Raw genomic sequence first — 21,785 nt, forward strand, 5'->3', positions numbered from 1 at the left:
GATGACCATGTCACTATAGCTATGACAATATCTCAGCTTTTTTTCTTCAAATAAACCCAGACAAGTTAAAAATGCTTTTCACGCATATGAACCACACTTAATTGTCCCTTCAAACAAATAATCTGCAAATGAATTTCTTATAGCCAAAAAGCTCTTGTAGCAAAAACTGCAGAAATCTTCGACAGACATTACATGGTTAACCTTTGGGATGAATCGCCTTAAAGCAAACTTTCCTCGCTTTCGCTTACATTTTCTATCCTTGACAAAAATGAAAACAGAAAAAAACAGCATCAGACATGATATAATGAGTTTAGAATTACAATGAACTATCAAATGCATACCAATGTGATTTGAGAGAAAAATTGTACACTTGAAAAAAATACAACTAATTGTAATTGTGTTTTTCGAAAGATAAATTTTATCTGATTTAATTAGAACTACATGAACATACACGAAAAAATATAATTAAATAATTGAAAAGTAATATATACCTCACATTAATAAACACTTATTGGTTAAAAATTTGATCCTTTTGAAAAATGAGATACCATGTAGCAAAATATTTTAACTTCATAGTAAAGGATGAAATATTATCCTTGTATTACACATAACAACATATAGACACCAGACAATACCCATCATGCAATGTATAGTTAAGTTATTCTGTAAAAATATATAATTGAGATGATTACAAAATTGCGACAAATGAAATACATGTTGAAGTAGAACCAAGGTCAAAGAAGTGCAAAAAAGCTTTGACAGAAGCACACGCATTAAAATATGCTGAAAGTGGCTCCATGAATATGGTATAAACTTCTCGGTGCAATTTATATTGGATGAATTTTGATAAAAACAAATTTGAAATAAAACTAACAAAATAAGAAATTAAAACTTCATAACTGAAATTTAAGCATTCCAAAACAAAATAAACCGACTATTACAAAGAATGTTTAGTCACAAACAATAAAAAACAGGCAAAGAGACAATCTAAGTCATGTTTTATAGACGAGGTCAATGAATTATTTCCCTTTGTATAAAAAACACCTTTCCAAAACAGACCATTTTCCTGACAGATATAAAATCGCTTTTCAAAAATAGACTATTCTCCTTACAGATTTAAAATGGTCTTTCCAAAACAGACCATACTTTTGACAGATAAAAATCTGCCTTTCTAAAGCAGAACATTTTTTTGACAGATACAAAACACACTTTTAAAAACAGACCATTTTCCGAACAGATTTTAAACAACCTTTCCAGAACAGACCATTTTCCTGACACATAAATATACCAATAAACGGGATCAGAATCATCAAGAATAATTTCTATATCATAGACACTGAAAAATGCGAAATTATTCCCTTTCATATATAGTTACATGTAAATAATACAATATCGAAGATACACCGTGATATAATAACTTAGTAACATTTGTATTTACACTCTGTTTTTTCAAAAACTATTATGTAAATTTCCATGAAAACAACGTCAGCAGAATGATGCAAACTGCACGCCTGTTTTCCCAGCCAATGTTAGGGAATAATGAGGATTATGTCTTGCTGGCAAGGCAGGACTTGCTTCATGCAATGTGCATAACGTAATTGTCACTATTTAATTTGTGTGCCAAGATGCAAAGAGTCCTGGTAACCTTGAACAAAATTTGAGCAATGATTATGCACAATTAACACACCAGACTCGGCCGACAAAAATCACGAAGGCTACAACCTTGAACATAATTTGAACAATAATGATTCGCAATAAAGACACCAGAGGCTATAATCCCAAAGGCTATAACAATATTAACATCATGTTGTGAAAAATAGACTGGGCTAACAATTACTTCTCCCTAAAAGATTGCCATTTTCACAGAGTGTAAATTTTATCAAAGGGAGGTAACAGGGGGTAGCAGAAGTTTTTCATCACAGGATGGAGCCACAGGGGTTGGGTGCCATTCATGCAACCATGTGACCTGGTCATGTGACCAGTTGACCTACTTTAGAATCATTTTTCTCAGATTGTTCGGACTTTCTCGAATCAGAAGTGTTGATACTTTCGCCTGACCTTGCGGGTGTTACGACGCTCACTGAATCGAGAGCCTCTTCGTCTGAGGCCCCGGTTTCCTGTAAAAAGTTTGAGGGTACCAGCCCGCGTCGCCCATTTATATCTCCCATGAAGAAACCATCATCATCCATCTCCCCATAGCAGATGATAATATCTCCTGCTTTGAAAGACAATTCAACCTGAAAAAATATTAGAACAGTCAAAGGCAAGCAGTTAAAGTTTTCATATCATGTGACTCTCACTGATTTTTCATGAGAGCACCATCAAATACTGCCAATACTCATTCAGTTTTCTCGGTGAAACATGGTGCAAAAACGATTTCAACACCAGGCCATGTCATAGCTTGCTGGTATTTTTCTACATAAATTGATTAAAAGTACTTTTATAGCCAGAGCAATAGAACTGCTGATACACATGAATATATAAGCAGTTTCCGAATTATAGCTTACATCAGTTAACTGTTATTTATATACATTTATTAAGTTAATTTAGAAACAAATATTATATCTGCTTATAACAAATGATACTTATGAGAGAATTTTACCTCAGGCTGCAATTTTCTTTATCAGTGGTAATTATCATGTATTTATTATTATGCCAATTACTTCAATAAAACAACATGCCATACCTCAGCGTCAACATTAGGCGAAAGTTCCTGGGGGTCGTAATCATACATGGCGATCGTCCTTCGTACAGTGACTTCACCCACAGCTGCAGGCATATCCGTCGGGCTCAAATGTACACCGTTAGATGTGATAGGTTTTAGGTACTTGTCTGATGCTGTAACATTGATTTACACATGTTTATATGAAATACATAAATGATGTCACACTTCCATCTCTCCAAGGCATCCTGGGTTTGATTTCCGGCATATGAGTTTGGTTGGCGGTCAGAAAACCAGGTTTTCTCCGGATTTACCCCACATAAGACCACACTCTTGTGTACACCATGCCAACAAGAGAGATTAATGAAAAGTAAGAACTTGTTTCACAGTGACCAGGGGTCCAAATAATCAAAAGCCCACAAGCCCTGCCCTAGTAAAACGCTTTCCTGGCTTGCTCAAATTTTGGGGGTTTTATACAGCAGGGCTTGTTCAAAAATGTAATGCCAAGCAGTAGTATAGGAATTCAGGCTTGTTCATCCAAAATTTTGATGACTGAGTAATTCTAGAATAACTTAATTTAAATACATGATGTAATTAAAACCTCAAACTATCATAATATTATAGATAAAAACTATATGACTCAAAACTAGCAGTGAACATACTTGACAACTGTTCGGATATAGCTGAGTTCGCCAAGGATCCGTTTTCCTGGACCTCTCGCATGAGTTGTTCCTCGAGTTCAGGGTCGTCGACCTGGATCTCGGACACCATGTTACATGGGATGTAGCCGATACGTCCTGCACACTCACCACGGTAAAATCCGTCTGCGTCTTTGTCACCATATATCTAGGGGGAAAAAGAGTTAGTTTTAAGTCTACTATTTCTTAATGAGTTAATACTCGATTATTTTAGCTTATTGAACAAACAGCCATGGTATGTACCAAATCCTCGTCCATTTTCTGGGTAGAAAATCAGGCTTATATTTTTCAAAATGTATTACATCAGTATCTTATTTGTTAGGGTTAAGTACTTGCTAAAATTTGAATTTTTTATGCATTTTTTAAAATTCCTAAATATTCCTATAATATGTATTGAATAGCGTGTGCTAAGCTTTAATCATGTTATAAGGGACATAAGATTGTTAATAGTACACAATTGAGCTAAAGTCTCTCATGAGTCTGCAAATCACTTTGGTGAGATATGGAGACCCAATACACCACACCAACTCAACCTCTAAATACTATCATATCTGAATCTCGCTTTGAAATAGAAAGCTACAATTTTCAAGAAAAACACTGAAAAAAGAGTGTTGGGATAACACACCTATGCTCATATCTTTTTTCAGTCAAACAAGGGGCATAATTCTACATTTACTTAAGCCAGACTTATGGGACTTACTTTACATGTGCCTATTGTCTCTGGCAACATGTGTACCAAGTTTCATTTGAATATCTTGATTTTTACAAATTATGGCTTAGATTTAAGTATTTACACAATACTGACCCCGAAAACAACCAGACCAAGACTAAGACAATATCTAGACATTTTTTCTCTAAAAAAAAGACAAGCTTAAAATCTACTGCTACTATCCATTATGTTCAAATAGAAACATATTGAAATCTCACTTTAATAATCTGGCCCTCCCTAAAAGGCAGCTCTTCCTCTAAAGAGTCTTGATTCGGTGACATCGATTCCGGGTCATAATCGAACAAAGCAACAAATAATCTTATCCGGCTGTCGTCAACAGGAGGATTTATCTCCCCCGTGATTGAATCGTCGTCTGACTCTGGAAAGTTTGAAATATCCCCTTCCTTCTCGATGGAGGATATTTTTGAAAGCTCTAAGGTTTCTGTTTCACCTTGGTAACCAGATGATGGCTTATTTGATTTCGACTGGGAAGGACTAGGCACTGGACTTTTGGCGGATTGTCTGCCCTTTGATCGAGGACTGACACCATCTTTTCTCCGATCTTGCGGACTGTGATCTTGACGCTCTCGAGGGCTTTCCCGAGTCCGAGGACTTTCTTGAGCCCGTGGGCTGTTACTGTTACGTGACGGGCTCACACTCTTGGTATGTCTATGATCAGAATGAGGCTCGCTCTGACTGGCACTAATACGGTCTAAACTTCCCCTGTCTGTAATATCATAATCATCGCCATGTGTTCGGCTATTCACATTTTCCCGATATCCATCACGATTATCCATATGGGAACTATACTTGTCTTTCACTGTTTTTGTTTCATGATTTGGGGATTTAGAGCTCCCCTTGGAGTCAGATTTTGCAAACACTTTATCATTGGTGGCACTATATTCCTTATGGTCTCTCGCTACACTGCTCTCTTGGGTTATTTCTGTAAAAGAAAAAAGAATTAAATTCTTGAGATCAACTTAAGGTAATTTTCAAAACGCCTACATGGAATAATAAAATTTTTTTCTAATGGATGTATTTGATGCAAGAACTTTTTTATTGGATTCTGACATTGCTACAATAAGAAGATGCCAATTTCAGGAACTTCAGGAAGGACTGAGACTAAAGTCAAGCTACCCAAGATGCTAGGATTTGGATTGGCTAATCCATCCAAATACACTTTAACCTACCAATTTGCGGTAACATTTGCTGTGTGGGACCTGTTTCACCTTTGGGCTGGGACTTCTTGGGTGTGGCCTGACTAGTTGCTAATGGAGACTTGGTCCCAGAATTCTCAGCTATCTGCTCCTGTAAATAACAAGGTCAAGGTCAATATAAAGGCTACACTATTTGCAAGGTCATGATAAAGATTACAAAAGTTGTAAGGTCAATATAAAAATTACTAATTTTCAAGGTCAATATAAAGAGAACATTATTTGCAAGGTCAAGGTCAATATAAAGATTACAAATTTGTAAACTGAAGCCTACAGTTTGTCAAGACATTTATTTTCTTTTTAAGGTCAAACAACAGACAGCCTATTTCAGTACATCCTAAAGAAATTTATCCTTACCAAATAATTCTCAGCATTTTTATTTACTGTCTTAAATAAGGTCAAGGTCATTCAAGGTTTCTTCATCGGAAATGTATCAGACCATTTTCACATTTTTATTCCTTTGAGACACAATTAAAAAGGTTCAGGAAGATTTAAGCTAAAGGCAATTTCTTCAGCCATTTTGTTTAGGACTTCAACTTAACTTGTACATGCGGTTTGGTATTGTTATGTTTCTACACTAGTCTCCAGCTCAAACATTACTTATTATCGTTACAGTGAAAGTCGAATTATCAAGCTACAAGTACACACACTATTTAGAATAGACTTTCCGCGGATTCCATTTTAAAATGGCCTCATTTGCACCAAAATCTTTTCAAAGATTATCCATTTCTGGATAGTTTGAATCATGGTTTCATTGTGCTAAATCAGGAGCTGAATTATCCTGGCTTAACTGCATGGTGTAAAATGAAGCAACAGACGGAATCCGCGACAAGGACAATTGTTAAACAAAACTGAACAAAATTATTCTCCAAGAAAAACAATCTGAAAACAAGATCCACACTTACAAAGTAAATTAATACTAACTAAACTAAAAAACTGAACTCTGGTTATAGTTTAAGGGGATAAACAAAATTTATTCTTAAAACACACATGTTGTGAAAAATAAAAACATTTCTGTGAAAAACAGGTTAGTTATCACACAGGGAATTAATTAAATGACATTCATGGGGGAAAATAATGGATGATTACTATAATAGTTTCTACAATTTCAAGCATTAATGAAAGATGCATGCATGCATTAAATGCAATATAGATGTTGATGTACATATTTAGCGCATTTATAAATTATATGAATATATATATATATATATATATATATATATATATACGTGTATATATATATACATATGTAGATGTATTAATTATATTTTATTATATGCATTATCGAGTAAAAAGTACTCCCATATGTATTATACCCTGTATTACAAGGTTAAACGAAATTCATTTAATGTGATATTCATTCACATGCAATCATTGTTAATCATGGTCAAAACACGCAAGTATCGCAATTAGCGTCAACAAGCATTATTCTCCAAATTCATAGCTTATCTGATAATAAATCATACTACTTCTGCTTTTAAGTCCTATAATATATGATACATGTAACTTTTCAGGTCTTATCATACTAAAAGTCAGGTCATAACGTACCACCACCACCATTTTGTTAAACCACGCCTTTTTTTACCCATCATGCCGTGTGCACACGCGGAAATAGGTATAGGGGGGGACCCAAAACCACTCAGTTGCATGGCAAATAATCACCCAATGTGTCTAACCTGAGTAAGATTTCTTTGGTATATTTCCTCAAAGTCTAAACTGTCATTGGACAGATTTGAAATGCCATTGACCAATGATTTCAAAGTATCTTTGAGAGGAGGGTTTTCATTGGCCGATTCTGGAGAGGATGGCTCCTCAACCTCCGGAATATCTGACAGTTCAGAGCAACTACTGTCATAGAACGGTTCTTGGAAATTGGTAGTTGTTGGCTGTAGTGATATTGGCTGAAGGCGGAAACATAAGGTGTCATCTTAGTAATTTGAAAACTAAGCGTGAAATAAGGTATCATCTTATAACGTTTTCAAAACTAAGTTACATACAGTCAAACCAAGTTGACTCGAGCTCCGAGGGACCGGCAAAAATACATCGAGCCTTGGAAATCTCTAGCAAAGCGGGAAGGTTTTCCTCCAGTATTAGGAAATCGACCCTTTACATCTAGTTCGAGTCAACAGGTTCGAGCCAAGCGAGTTTGAACCAACAGGGTTCGACTGTATTACGATACATGTACATATTTATCTACTAAAAAGGAATATATACAAAATCTATTTCACAATCATGAAAAGTAAGCCCCTAAAAACAATAGCCAAGTGGTTAATCACTAGTAACTGTTAATCTAGTCACAATATACAACTTTCTACAAAATGTTATTCAAATTCGTCCAACTCTATGCTGAAAATATCCATAAAATATTGAAACATATAAAAAATAATTCTTGAGTAAATCATCTCTATATCCAATCTGGCCATTCCACCATACAAAGCTGAACAATTTACAAAAAAAACTTATAAAACACAATAAACCTATACAAAAGTCTAAGCAAGATATATATCTAGTATTTATTACCTGCTGCTCGTAGACCTGGTTAAGCTTGTCAAATGCCTGGTCTATCTTTTCCAAAGGGTCTTGTGTGTTTATAGGTGATTTCTGAAAAAAGAAAAGTTAATTCAAATATTGCTTGTACATTTCATTTAGTTTTTTATCGATAAAGGGGGCTTACCAGGCAGATTTATTATATTATAGCACCAGTTACAGGACTTGATGATCACATGTGCATACCAATACTAGTAGAAAATGAACTTATAGTAAAAAATTTAACAATCTATATTTGGCATCAATTTTTGAACAATCTATATTTTGAATCATATCAAAGATGATCTTCACATAAAAGAAATGTAAATTACCATAAAAAAACTCCATGACCCTAACACATCACAACAAAAGAACTGCAGTTCTGTTTTCAGAAACAAGAAACTTAATGATGTCATAATGTTTGCTTACATCATATTAACTATAAGATTTTGTGGTTCATATGTACCAAGTTTCATAGGAATATATTGAACATATCTTTCAATAATACAATGAAAACTACAGGGATAAACCCAGAATTGGAAAAGGTTTAGAGGCAAAAGGCAATGGCCAAACAACAATATTTACACCTCAACTTCCATTCCTTAAATGATCTGCCTTTCGGCAATTGCATTCATCAATCGATGAACGCAACATCTTCGGATATGTTCGGATCGCAATTCATTGCATACTATAGACATGAAAAGTATTGATCTTGTTATTGTTTGCATCGTATCAGCAGGTCCCGTAAAATATTAATCAACATTTAAGAAAGTGGTAATTTATTATATTTTAAATGTATTGTTGCCAAAAGTGTTTAAATTCTACGTTTAAAAGTGATTTCAAGTGGTTGATCTTTTCCCGCGTTATTGTGACGTCATTTGAAAAAATGTTTCCGTTTACAGTCGGGTCGTTCTATTTACAGACTGGGTAAGAAAGGATTAATGAATGGTTTTCTTAAATGAAACAAAGTATTTTTTAACAATTCTTGAATGAAATCAGGACCTATTAGTGTAAATATAAGTAATGAATTGCGGGGTTGATGTCATTATCGGGGAAATGAACGCAATTGAGCTGGTCAAAGTGTATGGAGTCCAAATTTTAAACACCACATACACAAAAACAAACAGCGCAAACAGACCACAAAGGCATCAAAATTTCTAAACTGATAAATGATTGGATAACCACCTTAGAACGGTCAGTGAAGCACGAGTTCACTGGAACCAAAGTCTAATGGGGGCTTAATCTAGGCTATTACCTCACTTTAGTTGTCTAGGTTGCCATTTTTTTTATCTCCACCGCCTTAGCTGCTGATGACAATCAGAGAAGCAGGTATGACAGTACCTTGTAAATTTTCTTCCCAAAACAGACGTAATTATAAAAAGAAACATAATCACCTCATGTGTCCTGCTTGGACTGTCAGAAAACGGTTTTGCCGCCCCATTGGTCAACTCCTGCACAAGATTAGCCGGCAGACGGACAACCTCTGACATTTCCGACTCAATCTTTCCTTGAGTTACCGTGACAACGTACAGCTCCTTTGGGGCTTGGCCTGCAAAGTCATCCAGGGCCAAGATGGAGTGATCATCTGAAATTTTTTTTAATTATTATCAGTTGTGAAGGGAATTGGTTCCAGTTTAATTATCGATAATTGGTTTCACTCAAGTTACTGATTATCAATATTACAATCGTTTTTTTTTTAACAAGACCTTAATTTTAGTTTTATGCTTGTGCAATAACTCCTTATCATTAACTATGCTTATAGAGTGTGTGTGTTTAAAGTTATTATTAAGTGTTGTTGTTGCTTTAAGCAGTTTTGTTAACAATAACAACTGAACACACAACTGAACACTTCTGAATGTATGAAACTCAGAGTAAAAAATTGGCAGACATTAACTGAACGCAAATAACAAGAGGAAAGAAGAAAAACAACTTGCCGGTTGAACCAATGATCGATTATGACCAAAAACAATCAATTGTCGCCAATTTCAGGCCCAACCAATCAAGTTTCGATTATAATCAATCATCAGAACATCACAAATTATCAGAGTGACCATCAGAGTAATAACACACTATGTTTGTGCTAAGCATTTTTAGGGGCTGATTGTTAAAGTTAACAACCTGATTAATAACACTTTCTAGGAAAACTTTTAAGGTGAAATATTTTATGATGTGTCCATATTTTTGCATAAGAAAAGTACAGCTGAAACAGTTGCCTCAAGTCTTGTTAGAAATACTGCAGATAACAAGTGAATCTATGAACCTTCCAGAGCAGTCAAGATTTTTGAAAATTAACCACAATTGCGTTAGCAACATTTTTAACTTTAAAAAAAGTGCTGAACAATCAAAAATGAATTATAACTATAATGATACTGGTGCCAAGGCAATGATGAAACTTTTATGTTTTTTCATCAAATTACAAAGAAGCTTATAAAATCATTGAAATTGACTACATACTTGTAGCACCAGAAATATGCTTGACTTTCTTGCCGTCCGCGTACACACTGTACCCAGCAACAAGAGCACCGTTGGAGAATCCAGCTATGTCTATGGTAACGGGCAGCCAGGTCAGTAGAATAGACCCATCCTTTGGTCCCGACTCAACCTGGACATTGACAGGGGGCTCAGGGGCTCCTTAAAGGGAGAAAATGGTCCAGCATTATAATAACATAAAAACAATTGAAAGAGATGTAGCCTATGTAAATGATTGAAAGTCTTGATCACATAATAACTAACACATGGTTCATACAGAACTTCACCAAAATCATTGAAGGACTTTTCAAGTACTTTTCAAGGACTTTTTAAGAACAATCCCTACTTTTCAAGAATGTATAGAATTAATCATACTGTTATCACACTGCCAGGGCATTGGATGTTTTTAAATATTAGTTTTCAAGAACTGTGCAAACCCTGTAGCCTCAAAACATTCCTTTTTGAAAATGATACATACATTCACAAATATTGAAGTTTCTGTTAAAAAAAAATATTGTGATATTGTTGACAACTTTGAAAGATCTAAGAGATCTTTTAGTTTCTCAGTAATTTAAATGCGGTCAAACATGTACTTGATCAACTTTGAATATCGATCATCTTTCTTACCCCCCATGTCAGTGGTAAACTCCACGGTGGATGTAAGTTTATCTGCCCGCACATTGTTGTCAAACCGGCCGGCCATGTCCTTGGCTTGAATCTTCACTGTATGACTTGTAGCAGGGCTTAAACCTATTCGGAGAAAATATGATATAATTTTTATTTTTTCATGGTTAAACGTAACTCAGTAGTTTAAACATGTAGACTCAAGAGCATCACAAGCGAATGCCAAAACTTGTCAGATTTTCTAAGATAGTCATGAAACTTAACTCAACGATTATTTAAGCCATAGTTATGAGCCTTGCTAACACAAATGCATATTGGCTGTGGTAGTATGTATACTATATTTCAACTGAATATGATTCATAGATTTTTAGCTAACCAAAGATGCTTTCACCAATTTCCCTCATCAGACCTCTATGACAATATTTCAAAGGAAATTATCAACAATGTTAATAAAAAAATTTCATCATGACCTTTTTTCCTTGAACACTAAAAATCTAAGTTTTTATCTATCAATTACTGTACCAACATGAGTTGCTAATTTATCTTTTCTAAAAAAAAATACAGAAGGAAGTAATTTGTTTTGCTCTAACGAAATGCAATCAGATGCCGGATTTTTTGTCAGTTGTTTTATCAATGTAGTGGGTTTTTTTTCGTTGTGTTTTTTTTTTTTACGTCAGAACACTGATTGCCATAAAATTGCCATAATAAACCATTATTTATTGTGTATCATAGATCATCTTGACTTCATAAATAAATATAATAAAGATAATGATGCAACTGTGTTCCCGCATTCTGTACAAGTATTCTTCAGAAACAATGCCAAATTTTGCTAATAAATAACAGATAATTTCATCTGTCATGGTTTCACGATATTAGCAATATTTTGCATGGTCGTTATTTCTGCTAATGTTGTTCAATTCATACTCGGCCATATAATATACATTATTTCTATCAATCAGAAAGTTAAGTTATGACATAACCAATAAATAAGGAATGATTCAATTAATTAATGATAAATAGGTGCATAATTTTTAATAATATTCCGAACTTATTTTTGCATTTAAAAAATTTCTTATACTTAATATTATTCTCAGTATAAACACTGTAGATGTTATTTAAGGCCTTTGTATTACAAAATATGCCCTATTGTATTATATTGTATTGTATTGTATTTTAAGTTACGGGGCTAGTAGGTACTCCGATATGGGATATATGGGGAAAGGAAACCATGCATATCAATAAGGTTTTATGCGCCCCGTATATCCCATATCGGGTCACCTACTAACCCAGTAATGTAAAAATCACACTGACAACCTGTTTACATGTTCATTTATTCATTTGAATTGGAAAATAAGACGCCCTTTTGGTACAATATAAATTTTGTGACCCAATATGGAAAAATATGGTGTCACCGCGTGACCAGTCCCGGACCAATGGCGTTGCGTCATTCATGTTGGAGGCGTGATATAGTTCTGTATTGCAATGTATTGTATTGTATTGTATTGCATTGAATTGTATTGCATCACATGGCATGGTATTGTATTGTAAAATGCATCTTTATTACATTTTTTAAAATAAAATATTTCTGTTTTTCATATATTATATAAAGTACAAAAATCTATCTAGATGCATCTGTGTCAACAAATTGACTTCTTGCATTTATCAGAATACAAATCTAGCTTAACAATCTAAATCATTATATGGTCAGCTGGAATATAAATGTACCTGTATTACACTATTCTATTCAAACTATTCATTAGATCATTTAATTTCTAACCAATCACAGCTTAAGCTAAGCAATGAATTCATAAAACCTTTATTAATGGTGCTACCTACCAGCATGCAAATACAGAAAAAATGTATATTCTACAACTTGGGATGCTAAAGAAAAAGATTTGGAGCGAATGCCAAACGCTCGTCTGTTTATTATTTTTTTTTGTCAAATGGTGAAAGGACCAAAGCTAAGATTTTTCATTAAAAAAAAATGTCAATAGGGGTATATTTAAAAACAAAACAATTATACAGTAGAAACTCGCTATGTCGAATTTTGTTATCTCGACATTCTGGTAATGTCAAACCTTTTTCAGATGTTCTTGGTTTAGGTACACATGTTTTGTATTTCGGTTATATCAAATTTTCATTTCCTCAAAGTATTTCCCGAGGTCCCAACGATTCTGACATAGCGAGTTTTGACTGAAGTTAATAGTTATGGACCTTGTTGTACAAAATGTGAGTATCGTCACTGGCAACATGACTATAATTCCAACAATGCCTTCGTAAATATCTTCGAACAACCTTTTTTTCGAGTTAAGGCTTAAAGGTGGCAACGACAAAACACCAACAACACCAACACTAAGGTTATGACAATTCCTCTACTTTTTTTTTTCTTAAAATAAAAATGAAAATTTATAAAAGCCTGTCTCTATACCTGTTACAGTATAAGAGAAAACGCCCGGTTTAGCGACCCAAGCCTCTACGTTATTAACAAAGATGGCGTGATGCAGGCGACTGTCACCAGGCGTCCATGTAATCGTCACAGTGTTAGCCGTGATGTCGAACACACGCAGATCAAATGGTGCAGGGATCACGTCTGTTCGGGCAGGAAAAGGCGGGAGAAATGTGTTACTGTGTTAGGTACATTTTAGATATTAAAATATCGAAAAGTTGGTTAGTATGAATATGAAAATGAGATGAAATCATGATTTTTGTTTCCTGTTTTGCAACAAATAGGATTAAAAAGAGACAGGCCACAGAATTTATTTTTTTCCGATTTTCAACCGTTCCCACCCCTATCTCAATGGAGGGATAAACTGGTCACATGATAACCTTGGAAAAACAGCACGGACATAGATTCAGTATTTTCTTTCGTTAAACCTTGTTGCTAATCTCTGAGTGTGGTCGTAATGTGATGTTAGCGTGATAACCATTACTATTGTACTTGGTAAGAAAATGAGACAAAAATATTGATTTCATATAAAATATTTATGATATCATGAACCTTTCAACCTTTAAGCTCCAAAATTTGCCGTCCCAATGAAATTTGTCTGACCATATGATTCTTTACCAATTAACTAGCAATATAAATTAATAAAGAAAAAAAAACTAACTTAAGCTAGCACCTTCTATATAATAGTACTCTAAACTTATTCCAGGATAAATTCTTTTTCTTTTCTTGATAGTATACCTTTTTATAAATTCTTGCAAAATTGAACAAGGTGTAAAGCAACACTCACAAGATGTTATACACATGTATTATATATAATATTAACATTTATCACTGACTCTACTATAAAGGAATGGATGTGAATGATTCTAATTAAAGTGACACACTTGTTTAATTTTTACCAGCAATTTTTATGGAATAGGGAATTAAAAAAAAACAAAAATTAATTTCATTCTTATACCTGTTTCCATATGGAAATATCGATCTATATAATAAAAAATCGAGACAATATACATGTACATTAGTTTAAAAGGTATAATTGTTTACGCCAATTGGATCAATGAATGGATTCCGATTTAATCATTTAAAAGTTTCTGAAGTCTCTATTTTTTTGCCTTATGGTTTAGTAACCCAACAAAATAATAACTTTTACATTGACATAGAACCAAATGAGATCTATTACTTAATAAACAAAACGTTATAAAACCTTCGTAACAGAGGATAATAACTAGAATCATGTAACACCAAAGTCATTAATTCTTCATTAAGATAATCATCATATGTCACGTTTCGGTGTCCAACTTCCTGCTCAGGTTCACTGTCTATACACGTAATTAATCACTCCAGTTTTAATTTACAGCTAATGGATATGAAATCAATTGTTTACCCAATAAATGAAGCCAGAACTACCTGCATATCTATACAAGATTTTCCATATTGAATTTGCATATCTGGACAGAAAACTTCATTGATACTAAATTATTCATTTCGGAAAGCGTGTAGAGATGAATTTCAATCTGACTGTTGAAATGTATCGAGGACGCCAGTAAACATTATGCAACATCATAACTAGCGATCTAAATGAGTGAAAAAAATGTCAGTCGGTACAATGCTGCATTTCTAATAAAAGGAACTTGTTGTACCCTAAGCCTGGTTGTTTAATAATGTTTGCAAGTCTGCACCACAATACAAGGAAATAAAAGATCTTTTCCAAATAGGACACTGAATATTAAATAATTTCTGCAAGTCTGCACCACAAAACAAAGAAATAAAAATATCTTTTCCAAATAGGGCACTGAATGATAAATAATTTCTGCAAATTTGCAACGCCTAAGTCAAAAAAATATGAATGAAGTATAAGTTCAATAAACCTTTAAGTATGATAAGAAAATTAAGAATAGAAATTCAACATCCCTGAAGGATACTTAAAATAGAAATATCTAGCCCTGTTTTGTGTTCAACATCCCAGGCCAAAGGATACTAAAAATAGAAATATTTAGCCCTGTTTTGTGTTCAACAACCCAGGCCAAATGATACTAAAAATGTAAATATCTAGCCCTGTTTTGTATTCAACATCCCAGGCCAAAGGATACTAAAAATAGAAATATTTAGCCCTGTTTTGTGTTCAACAACCCAGGCCAAATGATACTAAAAATAGAAATATTTAGCCCTGTTTTGTGTTCAACAACCCAGGCCAAATGATACTAAAAATGTAAATATCTAGCCCTGTTTTGTATTCAACATCCCAGGCCAAAGGATACTAAAAATAGAAATATTTAGCCCTGTTTTGTGTTCAAAAACCCAGGGCAAATGATACTAAAAATAGAAATATTTAGCCCTGTTTTGTGTTCAACATCCCATGCCAAATGATACTAAAAAAAGAAACATGTATCCCTGTTTGGTGGTCAACATCCCAAATTATACGTAAAACAGAAATATTAGGCTTGTTTTGTTTTCAACAACCTAATATAAATAGATACATCTAAAGAACTGAAGCATTAATTATTGTTAGAATAGTAATAGATAAATGAAAAGCAGAGCCAGGTAACATAACAAGAGCAATGCTTTCCTTTTAACTGACCCAGTGAAAATATAAATATGGAATAATTGAAGCATTTAATTGTTAGAAGGTTGAAGGCTTCAATGTTACCTTTTCCAACGAGGATGGTACATTGGTTGTCATGTGACTGCCCTTGAGAGCTGATACAGCGAACACTCACTCGATGAATCTGTTAAAATATACGTAAACATGATCTTCTTGTGCCAATTACGTAAATAGCAGATATTATTGCTGATAATGAAATGAGAAGATATCATATTTAGCAATTAAATCATACATGAACTTGGAGCCGTTTTATTAGAAATTTCAGGAGCCATTTCCCACCTAGAAGATATTTTCAAGAGTGCAGTTCTTCCATTGACAGAACTGTTACTAGGACAACTGATAAAACGGTCTCCAGATTTCAAATATTTGAAACATGGTAGAAATAAAGACCATATTTAATGGGGCATAATATTGGCTAAACTCGATAAATAAAAAAACTGTCTTTTGTTTTAATGTATTTCCATGTCATATGACTTAAATGATCAAAACAAAAAATCAACAAGAGATGTTAGTGAAACATTTATGCCCCCTTGGGAGCCAAATTGTTAGTAGGATTTGGACACTTAAATAAAATATGGACAATCAGAAAACCTTTTTTCAGCTTACAGTCACACTGACCTTGACCTTTGACCCACTGACCTCAAAATCAATAGGGTTCATCTGCTGGTCATGACCAATAAGCCTACCTAGTATGAGGTCCCTGGGTCAAAGCGTTCTCAAGTTATTGATCGGAAACCGTTTTTCATGTTAAGGTCACACTGACCTTGACCTTTGACCCACTGACCTCAAAATCAATAGGGTTCATCTGCTGGTCATGACCAATACACATACCAAGTATGAGGTCCCTCGGTCAAAGCGTTCTCAAGTTATTGATCGGAAACCATTTGGTATTCCGACCGACCGACAGACAGACAGACCGACCGACCGACCGACATGTGCAAAACAATATACCCCACTTTTTTCAAAAGGGGGCATAATAAAGTAAAACAAGAGATGTTTGTCAAACATTATGCCCCCTGAGCGCCAAGTTGCCAGAAATATTTGGACAATTGAATGAAATATGCATGGACTGAAATGACAGCTGATTTGTCATTGGATGCATATGAGGCAGGTCATCTACTGGTCATACCTAATCTTCATGTCAAGTTTGATGACCATAGGTCCGGGAATTGTTGAGTTATCACTCGGACAAGCTTTGGTCTTCCAACAGACCGACCGACATGTGCAAAGCAATTATATAACCCCTCTGCTTCGAAGGGGGGCATAATTAAACTAGATGTTCACTGAAAACTGATACTTCAACTCATGCATTTAGTGACATATAAATTTCTACTGTCTACTATATAAGAAAATAAAATATGGACAATCAGAAAACCTTTTTTCAGCTTACAGTCACACTGACCTTGACCTTTGACCCACTGACCTCAAAATCAATAGGGTTCATCTGCTGGTCATGACCAATAAGCCTACCTAGTATGAGGTCCCTGGGTCAAAGCGTTCTCAAGTTATTGATCGGAAACCGTTTTTCATGTTAAGGTCACACTGACCTTGACCTTTGACCCACTGACCTCAAAATCAATAGGGTTCATCTGCTGGTCATGACCAATACACCTACCAAGTATGAGGTTCCTGGGTCAAAGCGTTCTCAAGTTATTGATCGGAAACCGTTTTTCATGTAAAGGTCACACTGACCTTGACCTTTGACCCACTGACCTCAAAATCAATAGGGTTCATCTGCTGGTCATGACCAATAAGCCTACCTAGTATGAGGTCCCTGGGTCAAAGCGTTCTCAAGTTATTGATCGGAAACCGTTTTTCATGTTAAGGTCACACTGACCTTGACCTTTGACCCACTGACCTCAAAATCAATAGGGTTCATCTGCTGGTCATGACCAATACACCTACCAAGTATGAGGTTCCTGGGTCAAAGCGTTCTCAAGTTATTGATCGGAAACCGTTTTTCATGTAAAGGTCACACTGACCTTGACCTTTGACCCACTGACCTCAAAATCAATAGGGTTCATCTGCTGGTGATGACCAATACACATACCAAGTATGAGGTCCCTCGGTCAAAGCGTTCTCAAGTTATTGATCGGAAACCATTTGGTATTCCGACCGACCGACCGACAGACAGACAGACCGACCGACCGACCGACCGACATGTGCAAAACAATATACCCCACTTTTTTCAAAAGGGGGCATAATAATTAAACATTATAATGCATTGGAAAAAGTTAAATAATGCATTAGTTTTATCCAGTGTAAACCTATATTGTGCCCTTAAAGGGAAACTCAATCTTTTCAGTAACAGCCTGCATATCCATGTTGATCTTTTATATATATTTTCCTTACCGCATCGTTCTTTTCTTCCTTTTTTTAAATCAAAAGGATTTCATTTCATTATTTATCTCACTTAATGTTTACAAATTAAGTGCCTATAAAGTCAAGCAAATTATACCTTTCTTGACTCGACATTCTCCAAAAGTGCTTTGGTTCGTTCATTGCCCCGTACCAACATCTTAAAGTCACCATCCAGGAAAACATGGTATGAGCGAATATCTGCTAGGTCAACATTATCAGGCGGCTGCCAGCTCACAAGAATACTGCTGGCTAGCTGTCGATCCAGCTGCAGGTTCCGGGGAAATGGAGCACCTGTTAAAAGTAAGGTAATAAGGAACACATTCGAGCAAATGTTTCCGTGGTTCATACTATCAGGGAGCTGCCAGATCATGAGAATACTGCTCTGATTTTACAATTTTCACTCGTCCTATCTATGGTATTTTTCCCTCAATTTTTCATATATTTTTTAGCCTGCATCTTATCTATGGGTGCGTCCTTTACATGGACATTTATACTTATTTTGACATCATACATATAACAAAACACAAAAAACTATGCTAGGCCGTCTTACCAGTGTGTATGAGGTCCTTGCTTTGTCTATGACTACTGATAAAGTTGTTCTCGTCTTCTTCGTCTATATTGTCAAGGTCACTTGTAATATCACCCCGCAATTGTGAGTCTGAAATGTTACATGTACAATATTTTCTTATATTACTTAAGTCATTCAAAAATTGTTTCTCAATCACTTCCAAAATCCTAGACCTTTTATCATCAGTTTTCATCACAGTTTTACATTCAAATGACATTAAACAAAAGGATGATCTTTTAGGAATCCTATTCCGGTCAAGGTCATATTTGATTTTCAATCCAGTGCTTAAATCAAAGACAAAGATTATCACAGTAAACCATTATGTAGATCAAGACTTCAAAATTTCATTAATCTGAGATTTAAATACATTACAACTTTGGCCCTTACCCTGTTCAAGGTCATCTGGCTTTTCAAGGTCATCGCTAGAGTCAAGGTCAGGAACGGCCACACTATTTGCTGCAGTACTGTCATCTTCGTGTCCCGCATTTGCCATAGCAGCATGGAAGTCTCCCATGTCCTCCTCTGAAATAAAAGGGAATAATTTTTCAAACCATTTTTAATATTTGAAAATCTTTGCAAAAGGACCACTATAAGAATATCATATTACGACCCTCTTTTTTCAGAAGATTTGTTTTTAAAGAAAATATGGAAAAAAATAAAGTCATGAGAGAGGAGAGAGAGGGAGTAAAATTAGTGAAAGCTTAGTGATGCACATATTCCAGGGTACTTAACTTGTCCATGTTAGTTATATGTGAAACCTTGTGGTGAAAATCTTGGCATTTGACACTCCTTAGAAAGAGCATGAATGACAGACTGTAAAAATCTATAACTGTAAGTCTAAAATAGTCACCTTGTCAAAAACATGACTTAGTGGCGACCTTTTTAATTCAGTCGGAAGGTATCAATCCTTTGTTCATAAATAAATGGTAGAAATATGTGTCTGACGTGTCTTTTACAACATTTATTATCGTGGGTGACAAGATGACTTACCAGCGACCTTTTCGATGAAATTTGATGGCACCAATCCCCTACGCCCATCCAACAACTCTCCATCAAAGAAGCCATCCTGAATAAATGATATTCATCGTAAGGTTTCCATATTCAAGTATATTTTTCTATTCATATTTTAGTGTGGGTTGTACATTTTATTTTCTCGGTGTCCAAAATGGGTTAGAATATTAATCTCAATGGCTCATATTGTTTATCTACGGAAACAGTCACTGATCGATTCTTCAAGAAAACGTTTCCAAACTTAATTTACAGAGTGGGAAACAATGTTTTAAACAAGAAAAAAAGGTTTAGCAAACACACATTACATGAGGAAAAGATTATTAGATGAACACCAATTATTTGAAAAAGAATGGTACCTCATCCATTTCTCCGTAAATAAGCACATAGTCCAGTGATTTGAGGGGTAACTCCGCCTCCGGATTTTCATTGGGCGAATATTTGTAAGGGTCATAGCTATATTTAGCAATGTACACTTGTATTGGTCCCTTCTTAGCGAGGACTGACAGGCGACTTTCTAGCACCGATATTTCTGACGCCTCTCTTTCTACACGCTGATCTCCCCTGCTCTCCATTCCAGAGTCGTCTCCCTTATCTGGAGGTATAAAAGTCATTATTATCTCCCTTTGAAGAGCTTTTTTTTTCTTTCTATTTCATTGAGGAATATGGAAGTTTGGGGTTAAGAAAATGAAAAAGTATATAAATATGCATTTATATGATTTATACGAAAGCAACACATAATAAGTATGAAGCATGCAATGAATAATTATGGAAATAAATACTGTCCAGAACTGAAAGGAATTAAACAATAATACAAAATGTATATGTATTAAATCCTTATTTACAAATCAAAATAATGTTATAATACATGTATATGTACAGTTTAAAATAAAAACTAGTAATACCCCATTTCCACAGCATTAAATTGTGTAGTGTATAAGAGAATAATAAATTCTTTATGTACTAAAAGTCCTAGAAAAAAATAGAGCTATAAATCTAACAAAGGTGAGTTATAAATAAAATAAAAATCCATTCTCATTATTTCATCTTCTATGTTATTGTCTAATTAAAGAAATTCTAATTGATATAACTAAAAGACAGGTGACATGCACTCCAACCTTGCTATCCTATCTAAGATTCTGAGTCTTACATGCAACAATAATCTAAAAGTGCAGAAAAACGAGAGACTCAAATTAAAGACTCGGAAAGCCACAAGTATAGAGGTTAGTTTTGTTTGCGAATATCCATCCAAGTTAAGAAGCCGTCTAACTTAATCATATTGTTAGAAATCATGCTTAAGTGAAACCGTTTTACTTTCTGCTTTCAACATAATATGCTGAACGGGGCATTCAGCATACAACTGCCTTTTAATCAGGCATAATGAACCAGCGTACACTTAATCCAGCCAAAATAATGGAGCTTGTGCAGAAAAAAACTCAGTTTTGAACACTGAAAGTTGTTAACAAAGACAAGAAATTCACTTCTACTAATTTTGTTTTACTAAAACGAGTCAAGCTGAATAAAATGGTTTCACGAATTGTTAATACACTAAAAAAACTCCCTAGCTGATCTAGGCACCATTTCCAAAACTGAAAACTAAAACCAGTCTAGTCTACAAAATCAACAAAACAACAAAAAATATCATGCGCCCAGTCACCTGATTTGGAACTTTCGTCAGAATCTGATTGAATTTCGAGTTCTTTCAATTTTTCAGCAATAGCTAGCAATTCTGGGTCTTCGAATTCACCCTTATCCAGATCCGGCGATAAATTGCTAGTCTGGTTCACATCATCGTCATCTGCGTAACCTGAACCAAACTCTAGATATTGTAGACTGGTTACGATTTACATTTGTAACAAGCTTTGCATTTGGGATTTGCTTATGTGTGGGAATATCAT

General features: G+C 34.7%; 1 protein-coding gene across 9 annotated transcripts in view; it reads right to left on the bottom strand.

Annotated features, from left to right (window-relative positions):
- The window catches only part of LOC128231384 (peripheral-type benzodiazepine receptor-associated protein 1-like), a 148,088-nt gene that overhangs the window by 3,980 nt on the left and 122,323 nt on the right, over nucleotides 1-21,785 (bottom strand). For 4 of the 9 annotated variants that reach the window (XM_052944143.1, XM_052944142.1, XM_052944150.1 and 1 more), the window contains 18 exons: nucleotides 21,545-21,694; nucleotides 20,247-20,482; nucleotides 19,870-19,945; nucleotides 19,267-19,401; nucleotides 18,862-18,969; nucleotides 18,409-18,602; nucleotides 15,996-16,074; nucleotides 13,331-13,492; nucleotides 10,906-11,028; nucleotides 10,264-10,440; nucleotides 9,204-9,394; nucleotides 7,804-7,884; nucleotides 6,960-7,184; nucleotides 5,260-5,377; nucleotides 4,288-5,012; nucleotides 3,325-3,508; nucleotides 2,687-2,838; nucleotides 1,992-2,237 (listed from right to left, as the gene is read on the bottom strand). In XM_052944143.1, the coding sequence (XP_052800103.1) occupies nucleotides 1,992-2,237; nucleotides 2,687-2,838; nucleotides 3,325-3,508; nucleotides 4,288-5,012; nucleotides 5,260-5,377; nucleotides 6,960-7,184; nucleotides 7,804-7,884; nucleotides 9,204-9,394; nucleotides 10,264-10,440; nucleotides 10,906-11,028; nucleotides 13,331-13,492; nucleotides 15,996-16,074; nucleotides 18,409-18,602; nucleotides 18,862-18,969; nucleotides 19,267-19,401; nucleotides 19,870-19,945; nucleotides 20,247-20,482; nucleotides 21,545-21,694 (3,362 nt within the window). The remainder of the gene's footprint in view (nucleotides 1-1,991; nucleotides 2,238-2,686; nucleotides 2,839-3,324; nucleotides 3,509-4,287; nucleotides 5,013-5,259; nucleotides 5,378-6,959; nucleotides 7,185-7,803; nucleotides 7,885-9,203; nucleotides 9,395-10,263; nucleotides 10,441-10,905; nucleotides 11,029-13,330; nucleotides 13,493-15,995; nucleotides 16,075-18,408; nucleotides 18,603-18,861; nucleotides 18,970-19,266; nucleotides 19,402-19,869; nucleotides 19,946-20,246; nucleotides 20,483-21,544; nucleotides 21,695-21,785) is intronic. The other 5 variants (XM_052944148.1, XM_052944147.1, XM_052944144.1 and 2 more) reach the window with 4 other exon arrangements.

This window comes from Mya arenaria, chromosome 4 (assembly GCF_026914265.1).
Source record: "Mya arenaria isolate MELC-2E11 chromosome 4, ASM2691426v1".
NCBI lineage: Eukaryota > Metazoa > Mollusca > Bivalvia > Myida > Myidae > Mya > Mya arenaria.